The sequence below is a fragment of the Leucopleurus acutus genome, assembly GCF_964270905.1.
Source record: "Leucopleurus acutus genome assembly, chromosome: 16".
NCBI lineage: Eukaryota > Metazoa > Chordata > Mammalia > Artiodactyla > Delphinidae > Leucopleurus > Leucopleurus acutus.
Genome location: NC_139158.1, coordinates 8,647,452 through 8,668,747, shown reverse-complemented (window position 1 = coordinate 8,668,747; position 21,296 = coordinate 8,647,452). Strand labels below are relative to the sequence as shown.

The 21,296-nt window shown below is 48.2% G+C and overlaps 2 protein-coding genes across 2 annotated transcripts in view; both read right to left on the bottom strand.

Annotated features, from left to right (window-relative positions):
* Positions 1-89: 89 nt before the first annotated feature.
* Positions 90-5,966, bottom strand: TMEM120A (transmembrane protein 120A). Its single transcript, XM_082857102.1, has 12 exons — positions 5,797-5,966; positions 4,057-4,175; positions 3,682-3,798; positions 1,982-2,041; positions 1,670-1,765; positions 1,503-1,592; positions 1,221-1,286; positions 1,061-1,122; positions 862-954; positions 674-738; positions 513-581; positions 90-437 (listed from the first exon to the last, which is right to left on the bottom strand). The coding sequence occupies exons 1-12, from the start codon at positions 5,875-5,877 to the stop codon at positions 324-326; spliced, it is 1,032 nt and encodes a 343-aa protein (XP_082713228.1). The 5' UTR covers positions 5,878-5,966; the 3' UTR covers positions 90-323.
* A 1,332-nt stretch (positions 5,967-7,298) lies between these two features.
* STYXL1 (serine/threonine/tyrosine interacting like 1) overlaps positions 7,299-21,296 on the bottom strand; it is a 65,768-nt gene continuing 51,770 nt past the window's right edge. Inside the window, exons 7-9 of the mRNA XM_082857334.1 lie at positions 18,640-18,737; positions 16,925-17,037; positions 7,299-7,593 (exon numbers count right to left, since the gene is read on the bottom strand). Of these exons, the coding sequence (XP_082713460.1) occupies positions 7,462-7,593; positions 16,925-17,037; positions 18,640-18,737 (343 nt within the window). The 3' untranslated portion in view covers positions 7,299-7,461. The remainder of the gene's footprint in view (positions 7,594-16,924; positions 17,038-18,639; positions 18,738-21,296) is intronic.

The following is a 21,296-nucleotide window of genomic DNA, read 5'->3' as shown; positions in this document are numbered from 1 at the left end:
CTCCTTAATTCAGACCCCAGAGAGACCTCAGGAACCCCAAGACCCCTGTCTTACCAGCAGGAGAACACACACCGAGCCACTCTGAGCCTCTCACCCTTTATTGAGGTCGCTGGCCCCCGGCTCCCGCAGGCGGGGACACAGGCCCGGGTCTTCCTCTCCAGCGCCGCCTTCAGGGCCCACAGAGCCCACAAAACCCAGGGAAGAGCAGACAGACCCTCCCAGATGAGAGGAGCCCCCACCCCCTCAACACATGGGGTTCAGAAGCCCCTTCCAGGCCGGGGGTGCCGTAGAGGGCTGTGCCAGCAGGCAGGGAAGGCCCAGCCTCATTCTTTCTTGCTCCCGTGCTGCTGGTTGTGGAACTTCTGGTGTACAACCCGCAGGGTGGTGAAGAAATTGCCAAGGAAGAGGAGGAGGAAGGGGAAGCCACACATGAGCACCTGGGGGAGGAATCGGGGTCAGGACAGAAGCCAGGCCCCGGCCCTCCCGGCGTCCTCTCCAGGGGCCCGGCTCACCTGCCACTCCTTGCACTCGGGGTCCCGGGCCAGGTTGAACAACGTCAGCGCGTTGAAAAGCTGCCAGAACTGGGAGGGAGGGCGGTTTTTACACACAGTCCCTGTTCGAATCAGAGCCGGGGACAGAGAGCCCGATGGACAGGGACAGAGGTACAACTTACGTGTCCAAAGAAGAGGAAGGGCAGCAGGAAGGTGAGGCCCCGCCACATCCAGGACTGGAAGCCCTCTGCAGGGACCACAACCAGGACAGAGACGACCCCATCACTCAGGCCCAGGTCAAGAGGAAAGGACTTTGCCCTTCCAGCTCCCCCGTCAGGATTCCAGAGAGGGGCGGCCACGCGCGACTCACCCACAGTGAGGTCCATGGTGTGCCTCTCGCCCAGGGCCCGCAGGCGGTACAGACAGCCGCTCTGGTAGTAATACTGGAGGAACTGCACGAAGCCTGGAGGGCGGGGGGACATCAGGACTGGGCTGGAGTCCCAAGTCTCTTTCCCGCCCCTCCTAGGGGGGGCCGGTCCCAAGCTCAGCAGGACCTCTGAGACACTCACTCTGGTACATGGAGAAGGACAGGAACTGGTTCCGGAACTTCTGGTACATGAGGCCCTCGGGCCTAAGGCAGAGAGCAGAGGAAGGGGTCAGGGCTCGGGGATGCCACCTCTCCCTGCCCCGGCTCCCCCAGAGACCCTAGGACCAAGCTGGGCCACTCACCATGTCAGCATGACTCCTGACAGGAACGTGGACACGTAATGATGGAAAACCCACCAGCCTTTGATCCTGCGTCAGGAAGGCACCGTCACTCCTGTCCCCTCAGCCCCCAGGATCAGTGCTCCGGGACAGGAAGTGGGAAGAAACCAGTACCCCAGCCAGTTCCCGCTTCTCAGAGGGCCACGGCACCCGCCGCCCCCACCCCGCTTTCTAGGGCAGCTCCAGTGTCACTCCCCCCACCCCCCACCCCCCACCCCCAGGAGCCGGGCTCCGGCCCTCGCCCACCGGGAGCCGTTGTTGATGAGGATGCTCTCACGGATGGTCAGGGTGCAATAATACCAGACCAGCAGGAAGTTGAAGGCAGCGTCTGTCACCCTAGGGAGGGGTACGGAAGGTTGGTGCCAGAGCCTGGAGAGGGCACAGGGTCCAGCCCCGTGCAGCAGGACACCCACCTGGAGTTGAGGAGGAAGCGGCAGGTGAAGGAGATGAGGATGAGGATGATGGTGAGGTAGAGCTTGAACTTCTCGTACTCGTCTTTGTAGGCAAACCTGGGGAGGAGCGAGGGGTACACACTCATGGGACAGGCTGGGATGATGGCAGGGCCCACCCACGCCTCTGGACACACTGCTGTGGTGGCATGGGGCCAGCATGGGGGAGCAGCCCCTGAACCCCAAGCTTAGCCAGGGAAGCTGGGGCAGACTGGAAGGGGCCCGGGGCAGGGGACGGGGAGTAGGGTGGAGACCCCGCCCACGACAACAAATTACTTAGCCTGCTTGCTCAGGAGTGTCACGTTGACATTGCCCAGAACCAGGCTCAGATACAACCTGGGGGAGGGAACACCAGGTGAGGAGAGGTAGCCTTCAGCCCCAAGGCCACTGCAGCAACCCACACCTGACCACACCACCCTCCTCCCAACCCAAAAGGGCCTCCTCGGAAACCCTGGCTATATTCTGACCCCTGAGCGCCCAGTCTCCCACCCACAAGGACCCTCTCCCTCACCGAGGCTCCCAGGCCCTCCTGACCCTGGTCTCCCTTCCCGAGCCAGCTGAGTCACCAAGCCCTCCTCCATAACACGGAACCACTTTCTTGCCAATCCTTGCATTGCCATCACCCCACCATCTAAGCTTGTCTCGTCCTTCTCTGCCAGAGGAACTCCGTGAGGTGACTGAAAGCTACAGTCGTGTATTAAGCAGCTGTTCCCACAGGGGCTCTTGTTCACACTCGAGCCGTATGCACAGGCTCAGAGGGGTTCAGGGACTTGCCTGAGGCAGCGAAGAGATTATGGGGCACAGCGGGGACTGGGACCAGGCTGCCTCTCAGCATCGCCACGGGCTCCCTCTCCCATTCTCAGCAGTGGCCTTGTCCAACCCTCTCCCAAATCCTCCAACCTGTCCCTGTCCGGGCAGGTGACATCTCCCCTGCCTGCCTCCTCACCCTCATCTCTGCACCCCCCCATCCCAGAAAACAAGGGCCTACACCCACCCTTTCCCACCTCCCCAGGGACTTCCCTCCATTGTTTAGGGCACCTCTTCTGGGTCTCTCCCTCTGCTGGCCCACCTCTCAGCAGGCAGATATGCTCAAGTCTTTCCTATGTACAAACTTACACCCACACACCCAAACAAAAGCCACTCCTCAACTCTCATGCCAAGTCCTAGCCACCGGTTTCTCGTTGCCAGTTTCTCCTTCCACTCACAGCCAAGCTTCTGAAGCAAGGCCTAAACTTGGCTGTATCCTCAGCTCTTCTGTCATCCCCAGTATCAACTTCCACCCCTACGCTCCTGTGAAGCGGTTCTCTCCAAGGTCACCCTGACTTCCAGGAAACATTTCCCCTTCTGCATTGCATCTGACTGCCTCCCACGCTGCCCCGGGCCAACTAATCGGAGGCTACTGGCCAGGCCTCCCTTCCTTGCCTTCTGGAACACGCTCTCTCCCAGGTGTCTTGCTGCCTGGGGTCTCTGCGGGATTGTTTTCCCTAAACCTAGGCTTCTGCCATGTCCTCTGCTGTGTCTGCAGCTGATCTAAGTGCATGACTGACCTGTCACTCTCCCCTGCCCACTGGGCCAGAGGGAAGCTCTGCAGGCTGGCTCCCCCTCTGGTCTCATCGCAACCTCTCACCTCCTACTGTGAGCTATGGCCGTGACACCTACTATTTCCGCCTTCCCATGTCTGCCTGGCTCACTCCTCTTTATCCTTATGACTCAGCTCAGGCATCACCTACTCCAGGAGGCTTTCTCCGACCTCCCAAGTGGTTAGGTACCCCTCACTGTGCTCCCCCCATTCCCTATACCTCCCCCACAAAGCACTCATTGCAGTGAGCTGTCACTGTCACTCAGGCTGTCCCTGAGCTAGGACTGTGTCTCAGTGGTCAGCCCAGAGTGGGTGCAGGAAGCCAAGCAGAGGAAGACGGCGCTTCAGGCCTCCCTCTCAGAAATGGCTGTGAACTGAGCTGGGGGAGGAACCTCACCCATTCTGCTTGGGCAAGTAGGCCTCCATATCAAAGAAAAGGCCTTGGCGCTCCTTGATCTGGTTTTCCAGCTCCTGCGCAGCTTTCTCGGCCTCTGACGGGAGGGAGGGTTTACATCTGCAGGTGCGGCCACAGAAGCCAGAGTCAGAACAGGGGACCCCCACGTGTGAATCACACCTGACACCTGCGCGGCAGGAGAGCAAATGCAACCCAGAGAGGGGAGAAGCCATGCCCAGGGACATCTGGGAGTCAGTGCCAGCTCTCTACCCCACCAGGTCACACACCCACCCCCAGTCCGAGGCCACAGGGTATGGGGGGGGTGGGTATGATGAGGTATGGGAGGGCATGGGGGAGTATATGGGGACAGGTCCTAACTTCTTCAGGACAAGGGCCAGCTCCTGGAGCTGCTTCTTCTGCCGAGTGATGGAGCTGGTACAGTTGTTCTGCAGCTTGGTCAGCTCCTCCAGCTTCAGGCGGTACAGCCGGTGGGTCTCCTGAGAACCAGGTCGGGGTAAGGCTCAGGCTGGCTAGTGGGCTCCCGAGCCAGAGCCTGCTGGGAAGGAGGTGGGGCATGGACTCCTCCAGGGCTCCTTGGGAGGGTCTCAGCAGGAAAGGAGACAGCCAGCTGTGCCAGCCCAGGGAACTCCCTGAGGGTACTCTCTCTCCAAGGCAGGCAAGGAGGCAGGGGTCTCCCTGTAAGCCCAGAAGCCCCCACAGTACCGCTCTCCCAGAAACAGGGGAGTTCTCTGAAGCTTTTCTTAGCCTCAGCCCATCTACTAGTTGTTCCCACCCCTCTCTGGCCTGTCCTGAATCCGGATTCTAGGCTCATGGGTCTACCTTCTGGCCCAAGCAGGCTACCTAAAGCCATCCCTGGCCCGCTCAGATCCTCCTGCCCAGATAGCCTGCAAGTGCAGGGGAAGATGAGGTTGTCCAAGATACCTGCTGCTCTGGCACTCCCAGCATCTTCCTCCCAGAGTAAAGGTCATCAGGCTTTAGCCTTTGGACCTCTTGCTATAAGACCATTCCTCTACTCTTCCCCCAACACCTTTAGCCCAAGGCTTCCCAGAGCACTTTGCCCCAACGGGTAAGTCTTGAGAAGGAACAGCCTAGAGATGGGGCAAGGAGCAGTGTGAGGAACGTCGGGCAGGGGCTGAGGCCAGGACAGTGGTGACCAAGCTGGGAAGCACTAATGGCAGCAGCTTGGCCAGGCCAGGGGCAGTCAGGCTTCAACGTGGACAGGAAAGGGCTGGAACCAGTCCAGGAGAGGCAAAGTCCTGACCAAGTGCCCAGCTGACCTGGGCTCTACCCTGCCTGGGTCTTGTTTCTCATGCCCAGGAGGGGCAACCTCGGCCTACCCCCAGCCACCACGCTCTCCTGTCTGCCTTCCCACAGAACAGCACAGCGGCCCACAGCAGCCAGATCCAGACGATTCCTCCCTTGGCTTCCCACTGGTCTCAGAGAGATTCCAATCCCCGTCGCCCGTGAGGTCTCTCGGCAGGGTCTGGCCCACCCACTTTTCCCCTCACTCTCTGCATCAGCCACGTGGTCCTGTCTCTGGTGGGAGCTGTCCTTCACCCTGGATGGGCCCCGCCCCCATCCAGGGACTTCACCTAAACACCACTTACCCCGACCTAGGCCAGGCTGCCTCCCGGACTGCTGCCCAGCCACACTCAGCCCAGACCGCGCGGCCCGAGGGCGGGGAAGGCGCTCCTCGCCGATCCGGCCCGGCCGGCGCCCACGGCGCATTTGCTCAGTAACTGACACAAGACTGGCCCCGGTCAGCTCGGACTCTCCTGGAAGGGGACCGGGTCGGAGTCGGGGCCTCTTTCCGAGGCCTCAGAGGGAGGCCGGAGGTCCGCCTGGGTCAGTGGGGTCACTCCGGGGTCGCGGCGGCCGCGCGGGGAAGAGGTCCCGCTGCCGAACATTCATTTGAGGCCGAGGGGAAGGTCCAACCGGGGACACCAAGACCCGGGGCCTCGCCGCCGTCGGGAGCGACACCAGGGTCCCCGACCCCTGACCCCGAGCTCCCGCTGCCCGACCCGGGGCTAACCGACCCTTGACCCAGAGCCAGATAGACATGGCTCGGAACCAATGGGGGACCGCATCAGCACTTACCTGGATGCCGTGGAAGTCCTGCTGGAGCTCCTCCCAGTCCCGCAGGCAGTCGCCCAACGGGCCCGGAGGCGGGGGATGCATTGCTGCCGTTCCGTGAGCCGGACGAGCCGAGTCGAAGACAGAGCCGCAACCCCGGCGGGCTCGAGGCGCCTCCGCCTCCGCCGCCTCCGCCCCCGTCAGCTTCCGGGCTCGAGCCGCCGCGACCACCAATGCGGAAAAGCCTGGAGCGGCGACCGCGCTGGCCCCGCCCCCTGCCTGAGCCAATCCGGGCCAGGGGCGGGGGCGGGGCCACGTGCTCCGAGGGCCCTACGCCCGGCTGCTCCCAGCTCGGAGGGTGGTGGCAGCCCCCAACCGGGGCACTCCTGGTGGCGCCAACTGTGTGGTGCAGCCAGCAGTGTCCTTGCCTGTCAGGCAGGGAGTAAACCAAGGCCCAGGGAGGTGCCACCTGCCTCAAACACTTTCCCCCTTGGGAAGCTGCTCTTTGGCAGGGAGGGGATTCCGAGCCTCTGATCTCGCTTGGATTTTTACAAGGGCCCCTTTACTGTCTCCCTGTCTCCAAGTTCACCGCTAGTGTCCCTTACCACACCCACCAGACTGCCCTGACTAAAACACAAGGCGAATCCCCACCATGTCCCTGCTGAACACTTTCCAATGGCTCTGCCCTTCCTGCCAGGAGGTCCCTAAGCCATCGCTCTGCAGCCATCCCAGGCTCTGTTCCAGTTCAAGTCCCGACTAAAGGCTGCACTGCCTGAAAAGCCCTTACCCCTCTGGCAAAACCCCACTCTTTGAGGGCGTGGGCTCCTGTTGGGGCACGGGGGAGTGCTACTCTAACCCTCTGCAAAGAGTCCTAGGAGGCAACATGGCGTTCACCTGTATGTCCTCAGCCCTGCCCAGGTGTCAGGGAATGTTTGCTGGATGAACGTGGACCGACATGTTAAATTCTCCATCAGTCCCCTTGTCTCCTGACTCCAGGCCCGTTCTGTGGGTGCTGCCAGCACTCAGAAGCGCAGTCAGAGGAAAATTCCTTTTGAGACCCGAGGAATTTCTAGAAACCTGGTTGTGAGGGATGGGAGGGTGAGAGTCTCTTCTTGGTGAACACAGCCAGGCAGAAATGAGTGAGGAGCAAGGAAAGGACATCTGTACAGGTGATGGAGCAGTAGGGATGCTGAAACTGGGGATGAGGCGAGGGTATGCCCTTGTGCCAGGAGCCTCTCAAAGCTGTGTAGCCTGCGGCCTGAGCCAAGGCTGAGCTTGGCATCTCTGGGGCTGGGGGATCTCCACCCATGGGTGGGCATTGTGACATCCCCTGTGGAACAACACAAGGCTGGGGGAACCCTTGGAGCTCCCACCCAGCAGCCTCCAAAGGGTCCACGTTATGGGGGACATGAGGGGCAGCTGCTCTGGCACCAGATGCTCCTCCAGAAGCAGCCTCAGGAGTGCAGTGGGGGTGGGTCCACGATGCCCCAGGGATGGGGGTTCTCGCTGAGTCTGAGCACCTCCTGTGCTAGCACAAATGAGGAACCTGGGAAGAAGCACTGCGGGAGGCTGACACAAGGCTCCAGGCAGCAAAGGCCTTCTCATTCCTGGTTACACACCCTGGCCCACTACCCACAAAAAGCTCCCAAGGCAGGTTCTTCTGGACCCATAGCTGGGCCACAGAGAAAATCAGTAGAGTGGATCCAAGATGTCTGTGACGCTGTCTCCAAGGATAACCTTCTCCCACTCTGATAGCTGAGCCACCAAAGCCCGATTTGGACGCATGTTGGTTTTACACTTCTTGACGTAGGCCCAGGACCTCTGTGAACCCAAGGAGAGAAAAGCAGACTTCAGGATTGGACCTGGGCCCTTACCACCTTGATCACAGCCAGCTCAGAGGGGACAGGAGGCACTTGCCCAGGGGTCAGAAACATAGCTTAAGGGCAGGACAAAGAAACAGCAGCAGCTTGGGGTTAATAGATTAGGGCAAGGAGTTGTAGGAGCTGGCTCTGCCTGGGGCAAGCCCCTCTGCATTCTGAATATAGACAGAAATCATTCTTATGTCAGATGGCTCCCGTGAAGGTTGAGAAAACATATGTGAAACCTCCTGTGGACAGGAAAGCACCATGCCCATGCCTGGCACTCAGTGCTGCCTCAACAAAGATTTGCATTGTAAGTGGATAAATGAATGGAAAGGGGAAGAGAACTTCGGCAAATTCTCTGAAGAAGAAAAACTGAAGCTGCCTTCTTTTAGGTGCCCACCCCCAAACGCAGGAAAGGTTATTACATGAAGGAAGGTGACCAGCTGGTCTCCATCTGGATTGAGGATAGAGGAAAAAGGAAAAGGCAAAAGCAGTTCCTCAACAAACTATGGATTAGAAGAAAACTATCTTAACATAATAAAGGTCATATATGAAAAGTACACAGGTAACATCATAATGGTGAAAGACTGAAAGCTTTTCCTCTGAGATCAGGAACAAGGCAAGGATGCCCACTTCCACAACTTCTATTCAACACTGTCCTAGACAGAGCAATTAGGAAAAAAAAGAAAAGGCATCCAAATTGGAAAGGAAGAAGTAAAATTATTTCTGTTTGCAGATGATATGAACTTAATGTATGTTGAAAACCTTAAAGATTAAACACAAAAAACTGTTAGAATAAACGAATGTAACAAAGTTGCAGGATACAAAATCAGTTGTGTATCTAACTAACAATGAACAATCCGAAAAGGAAATTAAGAAAATTTCATTTACACTAGCATCAAGAGAATAAAATACTCAGGAATAAACTTAACCAAGGAGGTAAAAGACATGTGCCCTGAAAAATGCAAAATGTTGCTGAAAGAAATTAATGAAGACTAAAATAAATGGAAAGACATCCCAGGTACATGGAATAGAAGATTTAATATTGTTAAGATGCAAATACTACCCAAAGTGATCTGAAGATTTAATGCAATCTCTATCAAAATCCCAACAGCGTTTTTTGCAGAAATAGAAAAATCCATCCTAAAATCCATATTGAATCTCAAGGAACCCTGGAATAGCCAAAACAATTGTGAAAAAAGAGAGACGAAGTTGGGGTTCTCACACTTCGTTATTTCAAAACCTTTTAAGTTATTACACAACTATGATAAAAGAATATAGTACTGGCATAAAGACAGACATTTAGACCAGTGGAATAGAAGAGACAGCCCAGAAGTAAATGCTCACATATATAGTAAAATGATTTCAACAATGGTGCCAAAACTATTCAATGGAGAAAGGAGTCTTTTCAACAAATGTAGTTAGGAATACTGGATATCCACATGCAAAAGAATGAAACTAGTGTAAACTTACACCATGTACAAAAATTAACTCAAGATGATGGAAGATATAAAGTAAGAGCTAAAATTATAAAACCCTTGAAAGAAAACATAGGGGAAAAGCTTCATGATATTGGATTTGGCAATTATTTCTTGGATGTGACACCAAAAGCACAGGCAATAGAAGAAAAAATAGATTGGTTTATATCAAAATAAACAACTTCTGTACATCAAAAAAAAAAAAACTTCTGTGCATCAAAAGACACAATCAACAGAGTGAAAAGGCAAGACACAGAATGGAAGGAAACATTTGCAAATCATATACCTGTTTTATATTTCAACCTTATTTCAAACCTTTTAAGTTATTACAAAACTATGATAAAAGAATGTGGTACTGGCATAAAGACAGACATTTAAGACCAGTGGAATAGGATAGACAGCCCAGAAATAAATGCTCACATATATAGTAAAATGATTCCAACAGGGGTGCCAAAACTCTTCAATGCACAAAGTGTTAATATGAGGAATATATAAGGAACTTCTAAAACTCAACAACAAAAAACAAACAACCCAACTAATAAATGGGCAAAGGACTCTGAATAGACATTTCTCCTAAGAAGGTATATGAATGGCCAATAAGCGTGCAAAAAGATGCTCAACATCACTAATCATTAGGGAAGTGCAAATCAAAACTACAATGCTATACTTCCTCAAACTGATTACGATGGTACTATAAAGGAAAGAAAGGAAGGAAGGAAGGAAGAAAACAACTGTTGGCAAGGATGTGGAGAAATTAGAACACTTGTGCACTGTTGATGGAATGTATTAAATGGTACAGCCACTGTGGAAAACAGTATGGAGATCCCCCCAAAAAATTAAAATTAGAACTACCATATGACCCAGTAATTCATCTACTGGGTATATACCCAAAAGAGTTGAAGGCAGGGTCTCAAAGAGATATTTGCACAACCATGTTCACAGCAGCATTATTCATAATGGCTAAAACGTGGAAGCAATCCAAGTGTCCATCAATGAATAAATGGATAAGCAAAATGTGGTATATACATACAAGGGAATATTATTAGCCTTAAAAAGGAAGGAAATTTTGACATATGTTACAACATGGTTAAACCTTGAGGACATTATGCTAAGTGTAATAAGCCATTCATGAAAAAACAAATACTTTATGATTCCACTTATATGATGTACTTAGTGTAGTCAAAATTATAAAGACAGAAAGAAGAATGGTGGTTACCATGGGCTAGGGGGAGGGGAGAATAAGGAGTTATTGTTTAATAAATATAGAGTTTCAGTTTTACAAGATGAAGAGTTATGGGGCTAGGTGGTGGTGATGGGTGCACATTAGGAATGTATTTAACACTACTGAATTATATTCTTAAAAATTGTTAAGACAGGGGCTTCCCTGGTGGTGCAATGGTTAAGAATCTGCCTGCCAATGCAGGGGACATGGGTTCAAGCCCTGGTCCAGGAAGATCCCACATGCCACGGAGCAACTAAGCCCATGCACCACAACTACTGAGCCTGCGCCCTAGGGCCCACGAGCCACAACTACTGAGCCCTTGTGCCACAACTACTGAAAACCACATGCCTAGAGCCTGTGCTCCACAACATGAGAAGTCACTGCAATGAGAAGCCCACGTACTGCAACAAAGAGTAGTCCCCACTCACCACAACTAGAGAAAGCCTGCATGCACAGCAGCACAGCAACAAAGACCCAACGCAGCCAAAAAAATAAATTTATTTTTAAAAAATTATTTCAAAAAATGGTTAAGAGAGTAAATTTTATATTATGTATTTTGTTGTTGTTGTTGTTATTGTTGTTTTTTGTTTTTGTTTTTTTGCTGTACGCGGGCCTCTCACTGTTGTGGTCCCTCCCGTTGCAGAGCACAGGCTCCGGACGCGCAGGCTCAGCGGCCATGGCTCACGGGCCCAGCCGCTCCACGGCATGGGGGATCCTCCCAGACCGGGGCACGAATCCGTGTCCCCTGCATCAACAGGCGGACCCTCAACCACTGCGCCACCAGGGAAGCCCCTGTTATGTATGTTTTAATGCAATAAAAAAGGGAAAAAATAACTACGAGATACCACCTCACACCCATTAGGGTGGCTACTATTAAAAAAAAAAAGAAAGAAAATAATAAGTGTTGGTGAGGAAATGGAGAATTTGGAACCTTATGGTACTATGTATGGGAATGTAAAATGGTGCAGCTGCTATGGAAAACAGTGGTTCCTCAACAAAGTAAAAACAGAATTACCATATGATCTAGAAATTCCATTCTGGGTCTATACCCAAAAGAATTGAAAGCAAGTGGCCAGTGGGGCTTGTGTTCATGGGTTTAACAGGACAGTAGTAAACAAACAGTTCTTAACTGGATTATCAGCCCAGGGCTAAGTGCAAAGAAAGCATACAGAAACACCCTTTTTCCATTCTTTCCCTTAAAGAGATGTATTTGCACACTTTAAAAGTTGCTGCCTGAGGGTCTGGCTTCCAATCAGCCTGAATCTAGGTGCAGACTGAGATCCTTCCTTTTGGAAGGCTGACAGGTCTTGGCACACCCTCAACTACTGGGAACCACTAAGAACAAAGTAGGCTGCTTGAACAATCACAAAGCTGTGAGAGATAACAAAGAGATAGGGAAGGGTTGGACAATATGGTTCATCTCTTACATGAGACACTAGGAGAGGTGGCTGTTTTACATCTAATGCATAGAAACCAACACAGAGGGTTAAGGAAAATGAAGAAACATAGGAATATGTTCCAAATGAAACAAAAAGAGAAACCCTCACAAGAACACTTTAATGAAATGGAGATAAGTGATTTACCTGACAAAAGTTCAAAGTAACAGTCATAAAGATGATCACCAAGGTCAGAAGAATGCCTGAACAAAGTGAGAATCTCAACTAAGAGATAGAAAATATAAGGAAGTACAAAATAGAAGTCTCAGAGCATGCAATAACTGAACTGAAAAATGCAATAGAAGGATTCAACAGCAGACTAGATGAAGCAGAAGAAAGGCTCAGCAAACTCAAAGACAGTAGAACTCATTCATTCAGAGCAGCAAAAGGAAAGAATAATTAAAAACAGTGAAGATATTGAAAAAGAATATATACATGTATAACTGAATCACTCTGCTGTACACCTGAAACTAGCACAACATTGTTAATCAACTATACTCCAATATAAAAGTTTAAAATTAAATTTAAAAATCAGTGAAGATAGATTAAGGGACTTAAGGGACATCAAAAGGACCAATATTCACATTATAGAGATCCCAGAGGAGAAGAGAAAGAGGAAGGGACAGAAAACTTATTTGAATAAATAATGGCTGAAAACCTCCTTATCCTGGGGAAGGAAACAAACTTCCAGATTCAGGAAGTCCCGTGAATCCAAACAAGATGAACCCAGAGAAACCCACACCGAGACATTATACTTAAATTGTCAAAGCTGAAGACAAGGAAAGAATCTTAAAAGCAACAAGAGAAAAACAACTTGGGAACCCCCATAAGACTGTCAGCAGATTTCTCAGCAGAAACTTTGCAGGCCAGGAGGGAGTGGCATAATATATTCAAAGAGCTGAAAGAAAAAAATTGCCAACCAAAAATTGCTTTACACCTGGCAAAGTTGTCCTCCTTCAAAATTGAAGGAGAGGTAGAGAGTTTTCCAGACAAGCAAAAGCTGAAGGAGTCCATCACCACTAGGCCTTGCAAGAAATGTTAAAGGGACTTCTTTAAGCTGAAATAAAAGGGCAGTAATTAGTAACAGGAAAACATATGAAACTATAAATCTCACTGGTAAAGGTAAATATATAGTAAAATTCAAAATAATCTAATGTAAAAGTGGTGGTTTAATAACTTCAGATGTATGGACACACACAGACTGAAAGTGAAAGGATGGAAGAAGATATTCTAGGCAAATGGAAACCAAAAGAAAGCTGGGTTAGCTATATTTATTCAGACAAAAATAGACTTTAAGACAAAGACTGTAGTAGACACAAAAGTAGGTCACTGTAAAGGGGTCAATCCAACAAGTGAATATAACACTTATAAATATTTATGTACCCAATATAGGAGCATCTAAATATACAAAGCAAATATTAATAGTCCTAAAGGGAGAAGTAGACAGCAATACCCCACTTTCATCAATGGATAGATCATTCAGAAAAAATCAGTAAGGAAACACTGGACTTAAGCTACACATAGACTTAACAGACATTTACAGAACACTCCATCCAAAAGCAGCAGAATACACTTTCTCTCAAGTGCAGATGGAACATTCTCCTGTATAGACCATATATTAGACCCACAAAACAAGTGTTAATAAATTTAAGTTTAAAATCATATCAAGCGGACTTCCCTGGTGGCACAGTGGCTAAGAAGCCACCTGCCAATGCAGAGGACATGGGTTCAAGCCCTGGTCTGGGAAGATCCCACATGCCACAGAGCAACTAAGCCCGTGTGCCACAACTACTGAGCCTGTGCTCTAGAGCCCACAAGCCACAACTACTGAGACCGCATGACACAACTACTGAAGTCCGCCCGCCTAGAGCCCGTGCTCTGCAACAAGAGAAGCCACCGCAATGAGAAGCCTGCACTTGCCATAACTAGAGAAAGCCCACGCACAGCAACGAGGAGCCAGTGCAGCCATTAATTAATTAATTAATTAATTAAAATGTCCAAAAAAAATTTTAGATCATATCAAGCATCTCTCCTATCTCTCCTAATCACAATGGTATGAAACTAGAAATCAATTACAAGAAGAAAACTGAAAAATTCACAAGTATGTGAAAAGTAAAGAACATGCTACTTAACAACCAATGGGTCAAAGAAGAATTCAAACAAGAACTCAAAAAATATCTTGAGTCAGATTAAATGGAAATATAACATACCAAAACTTATGAGATGCAACAAAAGCAGTTCTAAAAGGGAAGTTCATAGCAATAAGTGCCTACATTAAAAATAAGAAAGATCTCAAATAAATTACCTAACCTTACACCTCAAGGAACTAGAAAAAGAACAAACTAAGCCTAAAGTGAACAGAAGGAAGGAAATAACAAAGATCAGCGGGGAAATAAATGAAATAGCAACTTAAAAGACAATAGAAAAGATCAATGAAACTACCAGCTAGTTTTTTGAAAAGTAAAACAAAATAGACAAAGCTTTAGCTAGATTCACCAAGAAAAAAAGAGAGAGGACTCAAATAAATAATACCAGAAATGAAAAAGGGGACATTAAACTGATACCACAGAAATACAAAAGATAGTAAGAAATCAGACAACCTAGAAGAAACGGATAAATTCCTAGAAATGCACAACTTACCAGGACTTAGCCATGAAGAAATAAGAAAATCTGAACAGACCAGTTACTAGCAAAGAGATGGAATCAGTAATCGAAAACCTCCCAAAAAACAAAAGTCCAGGACCAGATGGCTTCACTGGCAAATTCTACCAAACATTTGAACAAGAATTAATACCAATCCTTCTCAAACTCTTCCAAAAAACAGAAGAGGAGGGAACACTCCCAAATTCATTCTGTGAGGCCAGCATTACCCTGACACCAAAACCAGACAAGGACACCACAAGAAAAGAAAATTACAGGCCAATATCACTGATGAACATAAATACAAAATCCTCAACAAAATTTTAGCAAACTGAATTCAACAATACATTAAAAGGATCACACACCATGGCCAAGTGGGATTTGTTCCAGGGATGTATGGATGGTTCAACATCTGCAAAACAATCAATGTGATACATCAAATTAACAAAATGAAAGATAAAAATCATATGATCATCTCAAGAGATGCATAAAAAGCATTTGACAATATTCAACATCAATTTATGATAAAAATTCTCAACTAAGTGTGTACAGAGGGAATGTACCTCAACATAATAAAGGCCATATACGACAAGCTGACATATACGACAAGCTGACATATACAAAAGCCATGATACGACAATATTCAACATCAATTTATGATAAAAATTCTCAACTAAGTGTGTACAGAGGGAATGTACCTCAACATAATAAAGGCCATATACGACAAGCTGACAGCTAACATCATACTCAACAGTGAAAAGTTGGAAGCTTTTCCTCTAAGATCAGGAACAAGACAAGGATGCCTACTCTTACCACATTTATTCAACATAGTATTTCAAGTCCTAGACAGAGTAAGAAAAAGATATCCAAATCAGAAAGGAAGAAGTAAAACTGTCTCTCTTTACATACAACATATATATAGAAAACCCTAAAGACTTCACAAAAAAACTGTTAGAACTAATAAACAAATTCAGTAAAGTTACAGGATGCAAAATCAATATACAAAAATCCGCTGTGTTTCTATACACTGATAACAAACTATCAGAAATAGAAATTAAGAAAATAATCCCAATTGCATCAAAAAGAGTAAAATACCTAGGAATAAATTTAACCAAGGAGGTGAAAGACTTGTACACTGAAAACTGTGACACTGATGAAAGAAATTAAAGAAGACACAAATAAATAGAAAGATACTCCCTGCTCATGGATTGGAGGAATATTGTTAGAATGTCCATACTACCTAAAGCAATCTACAGATTGAACACAATCCCTATCAAAATCCCAAAGGTAGCTTTCAGAGAAATAGAATAAACAGTCCTAAAACTTGTATGGAACGACAAGACCCCAAATAGCCAAAGCAAACTTGAGGAAGAAGAATAAAGCTAGAGGCATCATGCGTCCTGATTTCAAACTATATTACAAAGCTATAGTAATCAAAGCAGTATGGTATTGGCATAAAATATATATACACATAGATCAATGGAATAGAATAGAGATCCCAGAAATAAGCCCATACATATATGGTCAATTAATTTAGGACAAAGGAGTTAATAATATGCAATGACAAAAGAACGGTCTCTTCAATAAGTAGTGCTGGGAAAACTGGACAGTCACATGCAAAAGAATGAAACTGGTGGGAATTCCCTGGCGGTCCAGTGGTTAGGACTCCATGCTTCCACTGCCAGGGGCTCAGGTTCAATCCCTGGTTGGGGAACTAAGATCCCGCAAGCCACAGAGTGCAGCCAAAAAACAAAAGAAACTGGACCACTATCCTACACCATACACAAAAATCAACTCAAAATGGATTAAAGGCTCAAGTGGAAGACCTGAAATCATAAAACTACTAGAAGAAAACATAGGTGGTAAACTCCTTGACATCAGTCTGGTGGTAACTTTTTGGATTTGACACCAAAAGCAAAGGCAACAAAAGCAAAAATAAACGAGTGGGACTACATCAAACTAAAAGGCTTCTGCATAGCAAAGGAAACCATCAACAAAATGAAAAGGCAACCTAAGAAACGGGAGAAAATATCTGCAAATCATGTAACTGATAATGGGTTAATACCCAAAATATATAAAGAATTCATACAACTCAATAGCAAAAAAACAAAAAATCTGATTTTTAAAAGGGCCAAGATTCTGAATAGACATTTTTCCAAAGAAGACATACAGATGGTCAAGAGTCAAAATGCACCTCCCTTGGAAAACCCTGAACAAACACTGGTACACAGACTGACAGCATTGGGGGACACACAGATGGTGCTGCTGGCCACAGCCTTGCCCAGCCTGAGTCCCTGGGCCTGCCCTGTCTGCCCAGCCTCAGGTCTCTAACCCAGATCTCGGGTTCCTTCCCTTGGATGTGGTATGCTGAGTAAAGCCCTGGACTTGGGGCTCCACTCCCTGACCCTTCCCTCCCAAACCCCCCACCCCCAATTAAGGCCCCAAGTCAGTGCTGGAGACCCACTCCTCTGAGGCGCAGCTCTGACCCCACCTCCTGGACCAGGGAATACATACCTTCAGGGTCTGCTCATTTCGGTGCATAAGGTAGGCCAAGATGGCCGCACAGCTGCGACTGATGCCCATGGTGGAAAAGACCAGGATGACAGAGCCAAGCTCCAGGTGAATTTCTGCAAAAGGAAGGAAAGGTGTGAGGTTGTGCGTGGCCCCCTTCCTTGTGGGTCTGTAAGATGACTGGCCTCAGTGGGTCCAAGAGTAGGTTCAGAACCAGCACACCATGGTCTAGGCAAGTCACATGACATCTCTAGGATACTGTTTCATTGCCTGGCAAATGGGGATCCTCAGACTTAGCTGGCAGTTCAAGAGAATCACGCCTGGGCACTCAGCATTATCATGCAAAGGCCTTCTCTGGGCTATGAAGGCTTCCATCCCAGGAAGGTCTGCTACCAGTTGACCTCCCCAGGTAGGGATAAAAGGACTATACCCCAAGGGCACTTGGGTGCTGATAGAGGCAGTGTAGCCTGGATGTGAATCACAACCAGTAAGTACTGGCTGTTGGGCTTGGGCACTCTAACCCACAGTTTCCTCATCTGGAAAATGTGACAACAGTATACTACCTACCTGATAAGATTTTGCACTGTGCTTAGCCCAGTGCCTGGCACACAAGTGTCAGCTAACCACACTCAATAATGCCCCTGGGGCTGTCAATCTCACCCAGTGAGGGGTGGGAAGGAAATCTAAGCTGGCATCTTAGGCTGGTTGGTAACCCCCAAGAACTGAAGATAAATATACCAAGTGCAAAATCACAGACTGTCAGAGCTGGAGGATGACTCAAATGATTAAGGCCAACTGCCTCATTGTATGGATAAGGAAACTGAGGCACAGAGAAGTTAAGGGTTGGCTCAGAGCCACCCAGTGAGGTAGAGCTGGAGAGGGGGCTTCTTTGGGCCACAGGGCTCTGCCACCCCATGATGGGACCCAGGGCAAGTCTCAGTCTCAGCTCCTAGGCAAGTGATAGTTACAACCTCCCAGAAAAATAAAGGATGTCTGGGCCAAAATGCCATTCTCAGGCTGGGGACTGTGTTGGTGCTGAGCAGGCCGTCCTGGGGTGGGCCTCCAACCGGACATAACCTTGCTCTCTCCAGGGATCTTGCTCTCCTTAGGATGACTGAAAACTCCACCCTCAGGGAGGCAAGCGGCTGGTGGGCACTGCTGTGTGTGGTAGGAGAACAGAAGGGGCACTGGGCCCACACACTGGGGACCATGAAATTTAGAGATGGAAGGGCTCTGGAGTCTTCCTTCTACCCCACCATACTGACCAGAGAGGAGGGTCGGGACAGAGTGAGATTCACCTGCAGGTCACCGGAGCCTAGCCTGGAGCAGGCCTTCATGAACATATGCACCCAGGATGGGCCAGGACCCTCATTTCACAACAGGCACAGTGATGCCGAGACTGGAGCTTGGCCAGGCATGAAAGGACATAGCGATCCAGCCAGGGCCAGAACACAGGGCACTCAAGCCACAGTCTGGGGCTCTCATTTGGCCCCACTGCTCCCAAGGTAAACGCATGGCTGCCCATATTTCCAAGGACCCCCCGGGGGCAGGCTTGTCCCAGGGCTTGGCCACACCTGGCTGGGCATGTGCTGGGCCCTGCCCTTTTCCTCCTGAGTGCTGGGAGTGGCAGTCAGCAATAGGCATGTGGATGAGGTACCACAGCCCCTCTGCTCCCTGGGCACAGACCAGTTGTTGCCTGGTTAAAGAATGCTCCTTACCAATGAAGTGACAGAGGTGGCGTAAAAAGGGTGTAATGTTGGCTTCCAGGGAATCTTCTATCTGGATGTGCAGAAGCTTGTCGGCGTCACCTGCAAAACTAAATGGAAGAAAAGCACAGGTAATCAGGCAAACTCACACAGAGCCCTACTGTGGCATCCTTCACCCACAGCAATGGGATCATAGGGGAAGGAGGCTGAACTAGCATCAGGGAGATGTGGGCAAATAAATGAACCCCTCTCAAAAAAAACAGCACCTACCTCATAGGGGTGTTGTGTAGATTAAGTCAATCTATGTAGAGCATTCAGCAATCTGCTTGGCACACGGTAGTGCCCAATAAATGTGACATTATTATTATTAAACAAACCTGATGCTTTCCTAGAATACAGCAAAGAAAGTGAGGGTGGAAAGGAATATGTAATGAATCTGCTATGTTAAATGGAGAAAGCAAGGTGAGAAGGATGGAGAGTGGTGGGCCTGCTATTTTAGATAGGATGGTCATGGAAGGCTTTACTGAGGAGGTAACACTTGGGCAGAGGTTTAAAGGAGGTGACAGGACAAGCCAGGCAGTTATATGAGGAAAGAGTGTTCCAAGTAGAGAATACAAGTGCAAAGGCCCTGAGGGCAGTATGTTTCATATGTTTGAGAAACAATAGAGAGATCAGAGGGGCTAGAGCTTTACAATCAAGGGGGAAAGAGGAGGGAGATGAGGTACGTGGCATGTTTAATGAGAAGATGCCCACAAGGAGCTTGGCACAATGCCTAGTGTGCAGTGCGCACTTGGTAAATGTTATTTATGACGACTGTGGCCTACTGTGACATTCATTCACTGTGGTATGCAGAAAGTTGCAGCAGATTCAGAAATGAAAATATCCTGGTTTAGTTTCTGCATGAGCACTTGCTGTGACAAATACAAGCGCAATTCACCCTGCATTCATTCATTCGTCCATCCATCCTTCCCTTCCCCCTCATCCCTCTCTCCCTCCACACCTGACCACCCATCCACCATCCATTCACCCATCTATCCCCAACCATTCATTCTTTCCTCAGATACTCACTCAATGCCTACTGTGTGCCAGACCTTGAGCTGGACCCTAGTGGACACAAGATGAATCAAATAGGGCCCCTCCCAGCTTCAAGGAGCTCCCAGTCTGATGGGGGAGGCAGACGCATAAACAAATGGCCCCAATCCAACTGGCTAGGTTTTAGGATAAAGACCTGCACGTGCTCCTGAAGAGGAAGGGCAGGGAAAAGTCGAGGGAGCTGGGGAAAGCCTTACAACGGAGGAGACATCTGGGTGGAGAAGACTGAAGGATACAAGGTCAATATATACAAACCAACTGGATTTCTATATACTAGCAACAATCAGAAATTTAAATTTTATTTGAGTTTTCTTGGCTATGCCGCGCAGTTTGCGGGATCTTAGTTCCCCGACCAGGGATTGAATCCAGGCCCCAGGAGTGAAAGCGCAGAGTCCTAACCACCAGCGAATTCCCAAGAAATTTATAATTTGAATATACCATTTATAATCACATCAAAAGTATCAAATACTTAGGAAGAAATCTGATACAAGATGTGCAAGAACTGTACACTGAAAACTACAAAACATTGCTGAAAGAAACCAAAGAGCAAAGTAAACGGAAAGATAGACCATGTTAATGAATCGGGAGACTCAACATTTTTAAGATGTCAATCAATTCTTCACAAATTGCCCTATGGAATCCATTCAGTCCCAGTCCAAATTCCAACAAGCTTCTGTATAGAAACTGACAAGTTGATTCTAAAATTTATATGGAAATTCAAAGGAAACAACTTTGAAAAAGAACAACAAAATTAGAGGACTAACACTACCTGACTTCAAGATTTATTATAAACTACAGTAATCAAGTGTGGAACTGATAATAAGGTCCTACTGTATAGCACAGGGAACTATATTGAATATCCTGTGATAAACCATAACAGAAAAGAATATGAAAAAGAATATATATCTATAACTGAGTCACTTTGCTATACAGCAGAAATTAACACAACATTGTAAATCAACTATACTTTTTTTTAAATTAATTTATTTATTTTATTTATCTATTTTGGCCGTGTTGGGTCTTCATTGCTGCACGCAGGCTTTCTCTGGTTGCGGCAAGCGGGGGCTACTCTTCATTGCAGTGTGCGGGCTTCTCATTGCGGTGGCTTCTCTTGCTGCAGAGCACGGGCTCTAGGAGCGTGGGCTTCGGTAGTTGCAGCATGTGGGCTCAGTAGTTGTGGCTCACAGGCTCTAGAGTACAGGCTCAGTAGTTGTGGCGCACAGGCTTAGTTGCTCCGCAGCATGTGGGATCTTCCCGGACCAGGGAAAGAACCCGTGTTCCCTGCACTGGCAGGCGGATTCTCAACCACTGCGCCACCAGGGAAGCCCCAATCAACTATACTTTAATAAAATTTTTTTTAAAAGAGAAAAACAAGTGTGGGAAACTGGTATAAAGAAAAACATAGATCAATGAAAAAGAACAAAGAATCCAGATATAATCCTGTACACGTATGGTCAACTGATTTTCAACAAAGGTATCAAAGCAATTCAACAGGAAAAGGATCACCTTTTCAACAGTGATGACTTCCACATACAAAACAATGAACTTTGTTCCATATCAGGCACCATATACAAAAA